Here is a 14,180-nt window from a genome sequence, read left to right as displayed (position 1 = left end):
TGAGGCAAGCCATCTCATACAATCTCATAATGAGTCAAAATGTATGCAAAAACAGATGGCTCGAATCATAGTCAATCACTTTGTGCACATACAGGAAGCGGTCAACCCCCTGTCCCCATAAAAGCAACTGCGGACCTGTTGTAAGACATTACTATGCGACATTGCTAAGAAAATTGTTGCTAATAGAAAGTGATAGAGAATGACGCGGAATGAGTCATTCCGTACCTAACCCTATCTGGCCGCAACCTAATCTAGTAATGATCGTAGGGAGAAAGGACTCTTACGGAATCTCAGATCTACTCTTGGTTCTTAGAAACTACAGTAATTCAGAGCATGATATGACTGAGTGCAGGGGTCCATTAGGCTAACTTTGACTGCTTAGGTGTCCTATAGCAGAAATCTAGCCCAGACAGTCAATTAGAGTGCGTTCAGTTGCAATCTAGAGGCCTCAGATTCAGTTCAGAATCCGTTGATTCGGAGTGATTTTGTCTGCACAGCCTCAAAATTTTGATGTTCCTCTCATCGCTCGAAGAACGCCAGAATTGCGTTAAAAGAACACTAAAAGTTGGCAACTTTACCGTATGAATCTTCTGAACTGAAGGTCTTGGCGTCGGTTCAATATGGAGGTCTGAGTTCCAGGTCAGATTCACTTTCAATCTGAAGCCTCCAGATTGCATACGCCCGTGCTTTTACAAAGCCGCAAACGCGTACCAAATTAGGAAGGAACGCGTCCTTTTCTGCCGGACTTTCAGTGCTGATCTGATCTGAAGTTTTGCAACCGAACGCACCCTTATCCTAAACTTAGAAATGAACGTTTAATTTTCGACCCACGTTATCGATAAGGATTTACCCAAACACGAGGCATAGATTCTTGCCCGTGATCAGAAATATGAAGCCGTTAATATTTGACTATATCTTAGCAAAAGCTCTATCTAGGTTCAATCCTTAGTGTTGAGTCGGTCGATATGAGGCTTCCGGCAAACAGATTTTGTTGAGGGCATGGTTGTGGTCAAACAGAGCTTCAGAATCTATATATTCTATATGGAAGTTCTGAGTATGGTTCCTTTGGTGTTGTATGCACGGGCCATATCTCTATCGACAACGTAGTACCCAACGGTTCAAGGGATACGTGTAAAGCATGCCTGCGTATCAGTCCGTCCCATCTATCGCATGGGCTGTTGCACTGCATACACTGCCAAAACCTCCAAACCTACAAATGATTAGCAGATTAAGTGTTAGTCAGTTTCTTAATATCTTCTTTCTAACTAGTCAAATCGCAACCATGAGTGAGTATCAGCAGCGAGGGATTTCTACCCGTGCACTGTTGCTCTCAAGTTAGTGTACCCCGACTTTTTTTTACACATCTTCGCTCTATTCATTTTGGTTCGATAATATTTGTTAGATACGTAGCTTGCCGCCTTAGTCAGAACGGCTATGAAACTAAGATACGATAAATCGCTCTTGTTGGAGACCCTTGGGAGTAGTGAGAAACTCCTACATAGTCATACGAGCACTCTAGGATGCAGATGTATTTGAAACATTCCGCAATGACAAGTGCCGCCGGATAAACACTAAATAGTCCAAAAGGGTTAAGCACATCTCGGGGGAAAATATCAGGTCCCTCTTGTATACGCCTTTTATCAGTGGGTTGTCTCGCAGAAATTCGTCGTGTCCGGTCCAGCACGGATTCAAACAAGCCTAAGGGTCCCCCCGCTTGTTTTCACGGAAGGGTGGCTCAAATCGCCCTTAGTCGATCTAGAAAATTCCACCAGCAGCAATCGTTGCTTCATTCTTCCGAGAAAGAGAACGTCGGGGTTCCGCCTCTTCACTTAAGATTCCCCACAGTGCACTTACTTGGCATGATCTTGTATAATCACCATCGAGACGGGAATTATTCTTAGTATGGCTAACTGCTCGGGTTATATTCAGAAAAGGAATAGTTGGGTGAGTCACTCTCATTTTTTCAATCTATCGTCAATGATTAACCAGGAATCCCACGAAGTGAGATCTAACTACACAATCAACAAATGTGATTAATAAGCGAAGTATGTCTTTACCCATGGACCCGCCCTGCCCTAGCATCTTGGACACGACTAGGATATTCATTTTTTAAACCGTATATTGCTGCTATTTTCAGAGAAACCTGAATAGAATTGAATATAACGAGCAAGACAATAAGAAGAAATTCGTTAGCAAGGCTGACAACGGGTTTATGATGTGTTTTCTCATCAAAAGTTAAAACGTTGATGCTCAAAGCGCTAGATAGGTGCTCTGTGGAAAATAGTTTGCTTAGTTTGCCCCGTGGCTAGTTGTTGACTGTTTGAGAAAGTTAATCAGTAATAAGATGCTTTCTTCTCAGATGGTCATCTGCCCATAAACCATCATTTCCTTATGAATAACGAAGATGGTAGAATAAACAGGTTGGCCTTCATGGCTGTAGTGCTCGATGAGATGTAGTGACTACGAAGTCAATCATGAGGCTTTGCTGCGTCCATTGAGATAAGAGTATGGAGCATAAAGACTGCATTAGGGAACTTTAATTTTCGCGATTTCCGCCAAGTCCCACCATGGCGGTACCTTGTGTACCAAGACGCCTCGCAAAACGACTTAGAATTTTAAAGTTCTCGCCTAGCAATTCCCTATATGCAGTCTTTATGCTCTATATTTGCCATCTAGATCACCCTCACATGTGAGGATATAGACAGTGATGACCATTACAAGAGTGGGTCAGGGATTTCAACTTCTCGTGGTCACCATGCTATTTCTAGGAATATTGTTGGAAGAAACAACACGCTGGAATGTTTTTCGGGGGTCGATGTTGATGAATTACATTCCCGCCAAGAGATGTCTACGCTTGAAGAGGAAAGACGTAGCCGCAGAATAATCGAGATCCGTTCAGCGCATGCAGGTCTGAGCCCCAGGTCAACCTCGCGGCCGCAGCAAAGCACGACTTTCCAAGAACCAACGTCTCCAAGCGCCTGCCTCACTTGATCAACTCGAAGAACACCTTTTGAACCTACATCCCAACGCGATTTCGCCATGAATCGTCCAGGTTTGTCCCTCCTCAACGCTTCATGAGCTCTCCCATCCCAGCCGTTACTCCATTGAAACTCCCCTCCATGCGCTATGATTGTGGACGCCTCTACTGTCAATAGGCCTAGCATATTGAGTAGCCTTGGAAGGGTACAATGCGATCATCACTCTTTCCCTGGGATCATTCCTCGCTCGGATTCCTCAGATTGTGGACCAGCACCTGCACTGTACTCTTACTCCACCGTTATTAGCTCACAATACACGCGCAAAGATATATTAATTTAGAAAACTGGACTAATTTGACGCCCTAATAGGACCAGGTCCACAGCCTCTACGAACGCTCCCCTCCGGCATGTTCCAAAATCAGCAGAACACCGCAAACCGTGGTGCACCACTAGGATCTGGAAGGTTACAAAATGGGAAACTGGGTATTATATGCTTTGCAATCAACCTGTTGTCTTTGGAACTTGGCTGATTCTGCCATGGCTTTAGGAAGTGGCTCTCAATGGGGCTTTGGTGGTCCAATGGGTGGAGCGCCAGGTCTATCCACGGCACAGTCACGAACAAACGGTGGTGGTATATCTAGCTTTGCTCAGACTATTGGAAGCTCACAATCTCATACTCCTCTGGACCCGTCGTAAGTTTGACCAATTTTTGCAATGGGAAATGTTACCACTGTGCCACCGCCCGAGCCAAATCAAGATAAAATCCCACAGCCTGAAGGTTTTAAGCTAAGTATTCTTGACATCAGCGAATTCCCTTCTTTATCTGGCGCGCCGCAAGCGCAGCAACAGAATACCTCCGCACAGCAGATATGGTCGAACCCTAGTTTGCGAACGGCGCAGCACTCCACCATCCAGCGACCTCAAGGGCAAAACCCAGTTTCGCAAGGTCAGGCCGCACAATCCTCTAATCAACAGCATCAACAACTTCAGACTCCATCCCATGACGATGGTGGAAGCTCCGCACAATCTCAATTTTCTGGGGGTGGGGATGACTATCGTTTCGGTGGACAGGCTGGTGTTGGACAGTTATCTGGCGCTTCACAACCGCAAACTGGCAATATTGAAGAATTCCCTCCTTTGGGAGGTAGTGGCGGCGGAGAAACAGGGCCGGATAGGCGCACAGGAATGATTCAAAATGCAGCCTACGGGGGTAGTGCGAATGCCAGTGCGTTTAGTGGCTTAGGACAGACCAGAAATGGATTATCCAGCCCAACGGATGGTCAACAGGATCGGTCTATTGGGTCGGCCGTGGGCGACAGGGGCATGCATCCGGGCGGCATGGGACCTGGAGGTAAATTCCCGTTCTCTCCTATCGTTTCAAACACTCACTATATTCTCTGTAGTCTCCAGGTCACAATTTGAAGCTATGCGAGGAAACTCCACTTCCTTACAAGATCCAGACAGAAATGTGAGTAGTGTAATTGAGGCTTGGCTCATGAAATATGTAAAGCTAAGCCATATCATAGGGAAACCCAAGAAGTGCACAAGGATTAGGGAATATGTCATTTCTTGGTTCACAACTTCCACTTAGGGGGGTTGCCGGGTCTTTCCGAGATGCACAACAGCAATCCATTGGGCCACGAACACAACAATCTCAGTACGACCAAAGCTTTGGTGCTGACGCTATAGATTCGCCCAGCAGGATACCTCAGCACAAGAGACTCGCAGACATGAATGAAGCAGAACGGTATGGTCTTCCAGGATTATTATCGATGATCCCTTTAGAAAGCCCAGACTATTCCGCACTTGCTGTTGGGCAAGATTTAACAGTCTTGGGACTAGATCTGAGTCGGCCAGAGTAAGCGCAAAGCACCAAGTAGATTCAAGTCTCGTTAGCCCGCTGACAATATGGCAGCAACTCTCCTCTACATCCAACCTTTGGCTCACCATTTGTAGAAACAAATGCCAGACCTGTCATCCCTCCCGATTTCACACTACCAGCTGCATACACCGTGACGAATGTTCCACCTCTACACACGAAAATGTCGAGTTTCTCCGCGGAAACACTGCTCGCCATCTTCTATCAATATCCAAAAGATATAATGCAAGAAATAGCTGCTAGCGAACTGTATGCCAAATGTCTCGTTACATGAACCAAGCTAAATAGAACAGGTACAACCGTGACTGGAGATGGCACAAGCTCCTGCGACAGTGGATGATGAAAGATCCTGATCTCCCACAGCCAATACGCATATCTCAGAAGGAGGAGCGGGGATGGTATTTATTCTTCGATGTCACGAACTGGAGGAGGGAAAGGGTATGCTACACCACCTCTCTGGAGAATTCATATCGCTAACTACGGCACACCAGAGGGAATTTGAACTCAACTACGACCACCTGGATCAGCGGCATGGCCCTGCGCTATCTGCACCATCACTATAATCTAGGGTTTTTGGCAGTGGTGGAATGGTTTATTAAAGTCATTCCTAATTAGGCTTGTGATAAAGTCTCGGCCTATCGGGCTACTGCTTAGGGCCGGATCATCATCTTAATGCATGAATAATGCTGCAGATAATGGATGTTTGAGAAATTACAGCCGATGCCTTTTGGCACAAGCACATGATGTTCAACTCACGCTGAAATAGTGATTGCATTTGCTGATTCACTTCGTCACCAGGTTAAAAGCCAAAAAGCCAATTATGCTCTCATGAGGTTTATGAGTTCAACCAGGATAAGTTTCTCAATTTAGGGCACGGTGAAATCGCCTCTTAAAACAAATCTGCCATCTCACGATATTCTGTCCCGTTACCTCCACTGAGCTCGCTTTGAATTCTCGCTGTCACTTCCTGACGCTACTAGCTAGTGTCTAACGAAAGGTCCAGACCGTTCAAAATGTTCTCAAAAAGATGCGACTTTTGTTTGCCAAATGCTCATTTAATTCATAGAAATCGCTTACCTTCAACCTCGTATATCGGCCCTCATTAAATTCACATCTTCCCAAGCTTCACTTAATTTTCTCCCCACCATTCCTATGTTCCCTCTAATCCTAACTTCCAACCTTCAAACAACGTTAGCCTAAGGCTCACACTCAGAACCTACCATGTCAGCTATTATCATCAATCCGGAGGTCAGCTTTGCGGCACTCAGTGAACTTCAAGACGCTGTCCGTGAAATGGCCTTGAGCAGAGCCCGACCACCGTCAGCTCAGGCAGGTTGTGTCAATGTCCTCGCCAGGCCAGCCAGTCAATCCACAGTCCGTTGCATAATCTGTCAGTTCCCAGGCCACCGATCCTCGGCGGCTCAGGATACAAACCGCAACTACACTAATGCCTCCGCATGTCGCATTGCTATCACGAATACTATTGCTTTCTGGGAGCGCGTTCTGGAGAACATGGCTGTGCTACAAGAGAGCCCAGAATTCCATACCGCTTTGGAACAGAATGTCGTCACTGCAGAGATGCAGTGGGATACCCAACCCCAGATCGTCGCCGGATCTACAATCGCAGTCATTCTCTATCGGCTGTCAGCTAACTACCTCAAATTCCAGCGATACTACACTCGTCTTGGCCTGAAACTTCCGAAGATTCTAAATGCTCGAGAAATAAAGCGATACCAAGCCATGAGCGAGGGTGTGGATTCTTATCTACTGCCTGATGGCTACCGTCAGTTAAAGCTGAGATTATCTTGCTCGGATTCACTGATAATTTAAGTATAGCGAATGACACATATGCCACTATGCCGGCAGCTCAAGACGTAAATGTGCCTGTAGCGAAACCGGCTTCACCCAAACAAGACCATCTGCAGACTCCATTGGAATGATTTTGACCCCAACCAAGCACTGTGTGCGTCCACACTAGGCTTATAGGATTGCTTGCACAAAACAGTCTTCGGTGACTAGTGCAAGGTGATTGATCCTAATTTACTTATCACTTTAACTCTCAAAGCTACAAGTATTCATTATGGGCGCCATCATACCTTCTTTCCTAGTGCCTGTTTCCAAGACACCTAGTTTGTTTTAAAGCTCCCACCAAGTAGTAGGCAAATTGTTACCTTTAGTAACTTATTTAGTGCAGTTAGGTTAATAGAAACTCTCCACAAAACATATCCTGCTATTCATGGACAAAATAGACTTTAGGAACACTGAGTTCCCAGGTTCAAGATCCCCACCACAAGCAACTAACCCCGTTCTTATTACCTTAATAGTAAGTACTGGCGGCACACCTTCAGGAAATGGCGCCAAGATATGCAGACTCGGCCTACCCTTACCAATATCTCCATCTAATGCGTACATAAATTCCAAGTAGGTGCGCAAACCAGAGGGTTTGGGGGCTTTAGAAGTAAACTCCAACCGGGAAAGGATCTGTGTCAGGCGCATGGTCAAGCAAGGACCATAAACGGAACATGGGGGGCCAAGCGGGGCCTATCTTATTCGTAATTTAGCAGTGCAACGACTGACGCCTAGGCAGTACCCCGACTTCACGCGCTGCTTCGCATTATGGGGTCGGTTTAGGCGGTCTGGCTCGAACGTCTTATGCTCAATGCAATGCTAAAACGCTATTTCTCTCTGTACAGTCAGGAGCCGTACGATTTTGTTTCCATTTCATTCTATTTGTCGTCATCGGCTTTGTCGTCAGCCGGTGACTCACGTCTACCTATGACTCACTTATCTCGTGTATATATAGCCTCATTTTCTTCATAGATCAATCTACACACGAGTCCTTTTTCACCTCATTTTTAGGTCGACACCATTATATTCCGTCATAGTGACTTTTCCCTCGACCATCTCTTCTTCATGGAGTGGTGTCGACTGTCGAGGTCACTGTCAGGTACCACCTTATGACTCACCACCCTGTTTCTTGCCATCTTACCTACCCTTTGACTTGGTCATCAACTCGGTCACCGACTCGGTCACCGACTTAGTCCACCACCCCTTCCTTGTGTATATAGAGAGCTTCTAGAGCAAGCTTCAATCGACAAAGTCTTATGAGTGACTTGTCCGTTCGACAAGTGGATATAGGTACTCCGATGAGTAGACCCAACACTTCAGCTGTTGTGGCCTACATCCTGCTGCCAAGAAGAACAGACATTGTCCATGCAGTGGGCGTTAGGCTCTTTCAATGAATAAAGGTACATCGTAAGTCGGTGCGGCAGTACAAAATCCTTCGACATCGGCTCCTCCCTCAAAGTCTCCTACTTGTAATTTTCAAACGCGTGGCAAGTGACACCATATGGAACCCTAGCTGACCGCGATGCGTACTGAGCTCCTGAAGTTAGTGGTGATCTGGGCTCATACATATTGTGTATACTGTAATGACAGCAACTTGATTTTCCGCAATCCGCTCACTTTCCCCCTAATCTATCTCATTTCCCTGTAGACGAACCCCTTCACTTTTTGTCAGACGCCAAATAGGGCCTAGTTCAGGGAAACTACAGGGGGAGTCCTCCCCCCTACATAAATAGCTAGATTCTCTTCAATTTGATCCTCACACAAGTTCTGACACTTTTGTCGTCGTATGATAAGCACAGTGTCGATCGGAATATCAAAGAATGAGGACTCTGTCTATTGAATGTGGCTCTAGGGCCTCTATATATACATGAGGAAGGTGTGGGCAAGAGGAGGGGGGTGGTAACAGAAACAGGGGTAAACAGGGGTAGGTAACTGAGTCAGGGTGGTAAGATAACCTGATTCGGGTCGACACACAGGCATCCAGAACAACAGACATGGCAGCTCAATTTGCCGTGATCTATATTCTGATGCCAAGAAGGACAAAGATCGTCCGCGCAGTGGGTTTCTTGGCCTTCAGTGCCAGCCGCATAGGAAGGCGGCTTAAAATCGTAACAAGGGTTGTTTTGTCGATCCAGGTCGGATTTTGCCAATTACCTTGTTCCTGTTCTAGTTGCCTATCATCCTATGACTCAACCAGTTCTTATTGCCTTTCCATCACCTATTACCCAATGCCGATCAAGTGGCAATAAGATAACAGTTTCAAATCGACATCAGTATCGACGTTAGTCTTTGCCACCTACTTTAGTGTATATAGTGAGGCTCTAGGGCCTCTTGAAAGGAGACAGAGTCATCATTCTTTTTATCTTTTGGTCTTCCGATCGACACGTCTATCCCATGCGCCGTTAAGGTGCTCCTTTTATTGTGGCCCGTGCGCGAACACCAAAACATCAACACGCGTCTCTATAGCTTCTTATCGTGATTAAACCACCACGATGGGCTGCAAACGTTCTTCCAATGATGCAGACCTTGTTCAACCTAGAGTCGAATTATACATTAAATTTAAGCTTTATTACTATAATATTGGGTTGTAATTAATTGATCAAATCTACGGCTTAGTTTTGCCAAGACTTNATTTAATCTAGAGCCTCTGGTTGGCTCAGGAAAAGGAGCACCTTTCGTAACGGCGCATGGGATAGTCAGCAGCCGGCATTTAATTCGCTAATACGAGATCTATGTCGTAACTGGCTTGGACCTTGGACAAAAGGCCCTCAGCATATAAAAAAATGCGTGACGAGCGACGCCAGATCGAACCCCGGCAGACCGCGAAAGCCAGAGGACTGCTGATGCTGGTGGTGATCTGTGCTCATACATTCAATTTGTAGACTTCATTGTCTGGAAGTGAGCTGTCAATCGGAAGATAAACGATGAGGACTCTGTCTATTAAATGTGGCTCTAGGGCCTCTATATATACATGAGACATGAGGAAGGTGTAGGCAACAGGAAAGGGGGGGGTACGCGACAGGGGTGGCAACTAGAACATGGTGGTAAGACAACCCAATTTTGGTCGACATGAGCATTGGGTGTGCAGATTATTGTAAATGAGGCCTAGTGTTTCAAAATGCATTGGATTGTATCAGTAAATGCGATAACTGAGTTGTGAGTGAAGTTGGCTATAGTTGGGCAAAAAAAAAGTAAAGAAATAGAGGGATTAGAAGGGGAAATGGAAATAGAACTTTTATGTCTTCATCCTACACTAACGGCCTTACCCTGCCTTTTGGCCTCCTATCTATCCTCCAGTGTTCGAAAAATTGCTAATAAACACAACTAGAACCGCACAATAAGCTGCAGAAGCAGCAAATAGTTCATGCCGCCGCGCCTTCGTTAGCAGCGACATGGCTGCGGAGAACAGCAGCGTGAAAACGATGAGCACGCCCACGGCGTCGAATGTCGAGGCGACCCGGCCGAAGCTGGTCAAACGATACATAGCGACAACGGGCAGAACCAATAGGATAAATATTACTATTGTTATAAGTAGACCGACGAATTTCCCGACACGGCTCGTGGAGTAGTAGTGGATATTTTCGTCAGACGTTTTGTCACGGAGTTCGGGGGTGCAAAAGATGAACTGGGCAGAATGTGAGAAATCCCCCGACCACTGAGGTGAGAAGCTATCTCGAGAAGCTGAACAAAGATTGCTTACTTTTATTAACCTGCAGTCGATCTTGCGGAGTAGGGACTCAACAAGACCATCAAAGCTTGACCATTCACGCCCGTGATGAAGTGTCACGATGTCCTCTTTACGCTTAATCCACCGCTCTTCAGCTTGTACTACTGGAGCTACATTATAAAACCAGGTCCGGACGCTGCCGTAATCTCGGTCTGAAGGTTTCTGAAACGCTGCTAATTCGCGTGCTTTGCATAGGATCTCATCTTCTCTAATGTAAGTAACGGATTATGGTTTAAAACGAGCTGAAACATACCGTAGTCAACTAATTTCGCTCTAACATCAGATAAAATGTGTCTCCTTGATCTCTCAGCGGCTGTATTCTGGGCATCAACCTGGTCTCTTCTCCTCGAGGATAACCGATTTTCATGTCCGTTCGCAGAATCGAATATATCGGCTGTGTCTAGCTCCTTTTCTAGTGTAGATATTTCGTCTTGGAGGTCAAGTAGTACCCGACTATGGAGATAGCTGAATCCACGGTAAAGGGAGAAGTTATGCTCGCTCGAAAGAAACGCAGCTAGTTTCGGATATCCCTTCGGACAGTCCTCCACTACTAGACTTAGTAATGGAACTCGAAAATCAATGGGGTGTAGATGTATACATGTTCGAGTTATTACTTCTTTAATATCTGATATTGGGATAGCCTTTCTATACCGTAAACACCGCCAAAGCCAGTGCCAGAAGCCTAAGGCACTCTCAGTATTCCACCCGAATAAGATCATAGGTGAACACACGCTTTTTGGAAACACCATTGTTCAAGTTAGGCTCGGTAGGCTCGACAGGCTCGATGGGCTTGACAGGCTCGTCAGGCTCGTCAGGAATTGATACGATAGTGTCTCCATTAGAGAAATTGGTTGAGCTTGGTGAGGGGCGCGGATAGAGGGGTTTCTCGTCCACAGATACATGATAGTCAGCCATTGATTCAAATGCAGAATGTCCTCAAGAGTGCGTTCAAAGAAGAAGTTTTCTTGTTCGGCTTCCTAACCTCGGCCTTTAAACAATCGAAAAGTGAGAGAGCCTTAAGAATGTTGACCGACTTTTTAAGGCAAGGCCGAAACCCCCATCTATGAGGCTGTATCTATTCATAGGTTTGCTATCAGGCTGCCGTAAGTTGATCCTCCGATATCCACATCCCGCTACGAAAGGAGCCCCCGCTCTGCTCAGATAACTGATATTCTGCTTTCCGACCGTTGTGTCTAGTGTTGGAGATCCAAAGCTTCTGCGAGACTAGACAGTCTTTTTCGCGAACTACTATATTGACTGGGTCGCCTTCCCGGAATTCAGTGGGGTACTGTGCGCGTGAGATCACCTTAGCAAGGCAGAAATTGTTGCTGAGGCAGAAATTGTAGACTCACCATCCCAGGAATATTTTTGGGGGTGACGACTGATTTCTCAGGAGTTGCTGCACGCAAGTTTGCACTCTGCGGACCCCAAACTCCGGGCGTCCAGTCAGTGGATGCAGAGCATAGAAACCCCGCATTGCGTGAGACTACTTCACTCACCTGGTTCAAGCTGTCCTTCATTGTCTTAATGCCTGAGGTTACGAATTTTTCAAATGATTTCCATGCTGACGAGACAGGGTAGTTGTGCGGGTGAGCCAGCCTCTTCAAAGGCTCTGCCATCTTGCCTCAATTCATAATTATCAAATAGCAGCAGCGCAATGATATACAGGCAACCGATTGCCTCCGCAGCCGCTAAGAAAGGCGATTCAATTTACAGCACGTTACTGGGGTCCGGGACACGTTTCGTTCCACGCATCACGCTACCGAGTGACAGGCTGTTCCGTGAGGCTCTTTCTTAAAATCAGTGGGAGGGCCAGGCCAGCTCATTGGTGGCCATCTCACCGATAAAAATGAAGGCAACAAGGCATACCTTGCGGATAAGCTTGCAGATGTTCTTAATGGAGAGTGGCATGATTGGGCTGTGAGAGTATGCCCCAGTAAATAAGCGACCGCAAGGCAAACCGGGCTGTAACACCTGTGGAGGCTTTGGCCTTCAAGAAGAGTCGGTAGTTTGCACAGCCCTTTACAAGCATCTCACTTTATTTTATTTATCTAAGGCTATGGTGAACCTTAAAAGAGGCATCATGCCTTCACGCCCTGCTAACCGTATACTTGTCGTGGAACAGTAGCTTCGAACGCAATGACTGGACAAGCGGTGCTACCAAGCTCAATGAGCCTTGAGCCCGACGTTGATAGATCTGTGCCTCATTCTGGATCTACGATGACTGGGCTAGAACACGACATGATTGAACCCCCAAGGAAGGCTGCTGTCAACGTGGCCCAAATAGGAACAGATAACATCTCCCAAGGAGATAAGGACTCGTTAGACAAAGCCTCGAGGATGCAACTTCAATGGAACGAAGCAAAGTGTAAGAACATGGACTTGCCAGAAGGATACCAGACAGTTGCCGTTTTGATCATCAAGTGGTGTGAGGAATTGGACGAATTGAATTGCGCTGGAGAGGTAGGTCACGTAATCTATTTGTAAAGAAGCTATTTGCTAAGCCTTAGTCAGGTTAAAGAGCTGGATGCTTTGTTTGTCAATGAGTTTAAGTACGAGACCCAAATTGTGGAATTAAACGACAAACAAAAACCCCAGCTTCAACTTAACCACGCAATAAGTGGGTTCTCCGTGCGGCATAATTCCAGGAATAATCTCATGATAGTGTACTATACTGGACATAGTAAGTTTCATGAGGCTACTGGGTTACTTGAGTTCTATGCGTAAGTGGTTGACCCTCATACTAGTATTCGCAATGTCTGACCGTATACAGCTCGAACGAAAGGAAGTTCAAAAATGCACGGGCATACTGGAACACAGCAGAAACGTCACTGATTGGCGATGTGGAAAGCGATGTATTGACAATCTTGGACACTTGCTTTGCAAGCAACCTCCAGAAGAATATTGCATCGCCTGGTAGATGCTATGAACTCTTAGCAGCAAGCCATTTCAATAAACCAACCTCGGCTCCAGGACCAAAGTCATTCACAAGGGCATTGATAAACTCCCTTAAGCAGCTGCTCGAAGAGAGCAAGGAACACGGTTTTACAACATGGAACCTAGTGGCACAAATCGCAAGCCAGCCAGAACGACAAAATAATCCGCCATATATGGTGGATCGCCTCAGGCGCTGGGATCGCCGTATTCGTTTGGCACCTCTGGACAGCAATCCTGTTAAAAGACGAAGGTCTTTAGCAGGGACTCAGTCGAACTACTACCTCACGCTTGAGTTTGCTTTAAACCTTCCGAAGGAAGAGCTAGATAGTAAACAGATTGAGAGCCTCACTGCCCAGCTGCCTCAAGCTTTCAAAAATGCCGATATTATCCTTCGAGACATGAATTGGCTTGAATTAAGGACTCCCACCCTGCACACGGATTTTTCAAGGGTGGTACTACTTTACAGTAACGTTTCCAATTACGTTAAACAATGGCGGCGTATGATAAAGAAAGATGAGACAACCCAATCAGTCAAGCGAAGACATAGTGAGAGCTTCCCAGAGTCTCCAGACATATCTCTGAAACGAGTGATGTCTCAGGATGCGCGCAATGGAGAAAACCATGTAGTGCTGAAGCTGCTTAGTCCAGTCAGTGATGATAGCTCGCAATCCCTGCCGCATATTGAGGGCTGCAATTTCTCTAATCGGTCAGATATGGATGTTGAATAGGGGTTTTCCATACCTTAGTTTTGTCAAGAACTACTTTCTGCAATGCATTGCTTTTAAGGATACTCTGTGCATCTTGGATTCTG

General features: G+C 46.1%; 4 protein-coding genes across 4 annotated transcripts; 3 read left to right on the top strand and 1 right to left on the bottom strand.

The window, feature by feature from the left end:
• Positions 1 to 2,938: 2,938 nt before the first annotated feature.
• Positions 2,939 to 5,728, top strand: K441DRAFT_661603 (uncharacterized protein). Its single transcript, XM_067648897.1, has 9 exons — positions 2,939 to 3,052; positions 3,348 to 3,461; positions 3,526 to 3,670; positions 3,785 to 4,329; positions 4,382 to 4,446; positions 4,505 to 4,836; positions 4,894 to 5,106; positions 5,151 to 5,295; positions 5,349 to 5,728. The coding sequence occupies exons 1-9, from the start codon at positions 3,040 to 3,042 to the stop codon at positions 5,418 to 5,420; spliced, it is 1,644 nt and encodes a 547-aa protein (XP_067502807.1). The 5' UTR covers positions 2,939 to 3,039; the 3' UTR covers positions 5,421 to 5,728.
• Positions 5,729 to 6,016: 288 nt separating this feature from the next.
• On the top strand, positions 6,017 to 6,797 carry K441DRAFT_723275 (uncharacterized protein; the record flags this gene model as incomplete). Its single annotated transcript, XM_067654086.1, has 2 exons — positions 6,017 to 6,640; positions 6,694 to 6,797. The coding sequence occupies exons 1-2, from the start codon at positions 6,079 to 6,081 to the stop codon at positions 6,795 to 6,797; spliced, it is 666 nt and encodes a 221-aa protein (XP_067502806.1). The 5' UTR covers positions 6,017 to 6,078.
• A 3,089-nt stretch (positions 6,798 to 9,886) lies between these two features.
• K441DRAFT_142941 (uncharacterized protein) lies at positions 9,887 to 11,436 on the bottom strand. The gene is made up of 5 exons (XM_067640143.1): positions 11,164 to 11,436; positions 11,031 to 11,114; positions 10,686 to 10,979; positions 10,406 to 10,635; positions 9,887 to 10,330 (listed from the first exon to the last, which is right to left on the bottom strand). Exons 1-5 carry the CDS (start codon positions 11,345 to 11,347, stop codon positions 9,992 to 9,994), a joined length of 1,131 nt encoding a protein of 376 aa, XP_067502805.1. The 5' UTR covers positions 11,348 to 11,436; the 3' UTR covers positions 9,887 to 9,991.
• Positions 11,437 to 12,673: 1,237 nt separating this feature from the next.
• Positions 12,674 to 14,097, top strand: K441DRAFT_566046 (uncharacterized protein; the record flags this gene model as incomplete). The annotated part of the gene is made up of 3 exons (XM_067643725.1): positions 12,674 to 12,895; positions 12,947 to 13,155; positions 13,206 to 14,097. 3 exons carry the CDS (start codon positions 12,674 to 12,676, stop codon positions 14,095 to 14,097), a joined length of 1,323 nt encoding a protein of 440 aa, XP_067502804.1.
• Positions 14,098 to 14,180: the final 83 nt, after the last annotated feature.

Source organism: Cenococcum geophilum, assembly GCF_001692895.1.
Source record: "Cenococcum geophilum 1.58 unplaced genomic scaffold K441scaffold_27, whole genome shotgun sequence".
Classification (NCBI taxonomy): Eukaryota; Fungi; Ascomycota; class Dothideomycetes; order Gloniales; family Gloniaceae; genus Cenococcum; species Cenococcum geophilum.
This window is presented reverse-complemented; position numbering and strand designations above follow the sequence as displayed.

Coding starts and splice junctions, on each gene's coding strand:
- K441DRAFT_661603 (XM_067648897.1), top strand. Junction 3,462..3,525: donor GTTACAAAATGGGAAACTGG/GTATTATATGCT, acceptor CCATGGCTTTAG/GAAGTGGCTCTCAATGGGGC. Junction 5,296..5,348: donor CGAACTGGAGGAGGGAAAGG/GTATGCTACACC, acceptor ACGGCACACCAG/AGGGAATTTGAACTCAACTA.
- K441DRAFT_142941 (XM_067640143.1), bottom strand. CDS start 11,347: ATGGCTGACTATCATGTATCTGTGGACGAGAAACCCCTCTATCCGCGC. Junction 11,115..11,163: donor CAATGGTGTTTCCAAAAAGC/GTGTGTTCACCT, acceptor AGAGTGCCTTAG/GCTTCTGGCACTGGCTTTGG. Junction 10,636..10,685: donor AGCGAAATTAGTTGACTACG/GTATGTTTCAGC, acceptor ACATTAGAGAAG/ATGAGATCCTATGCAAAGCA.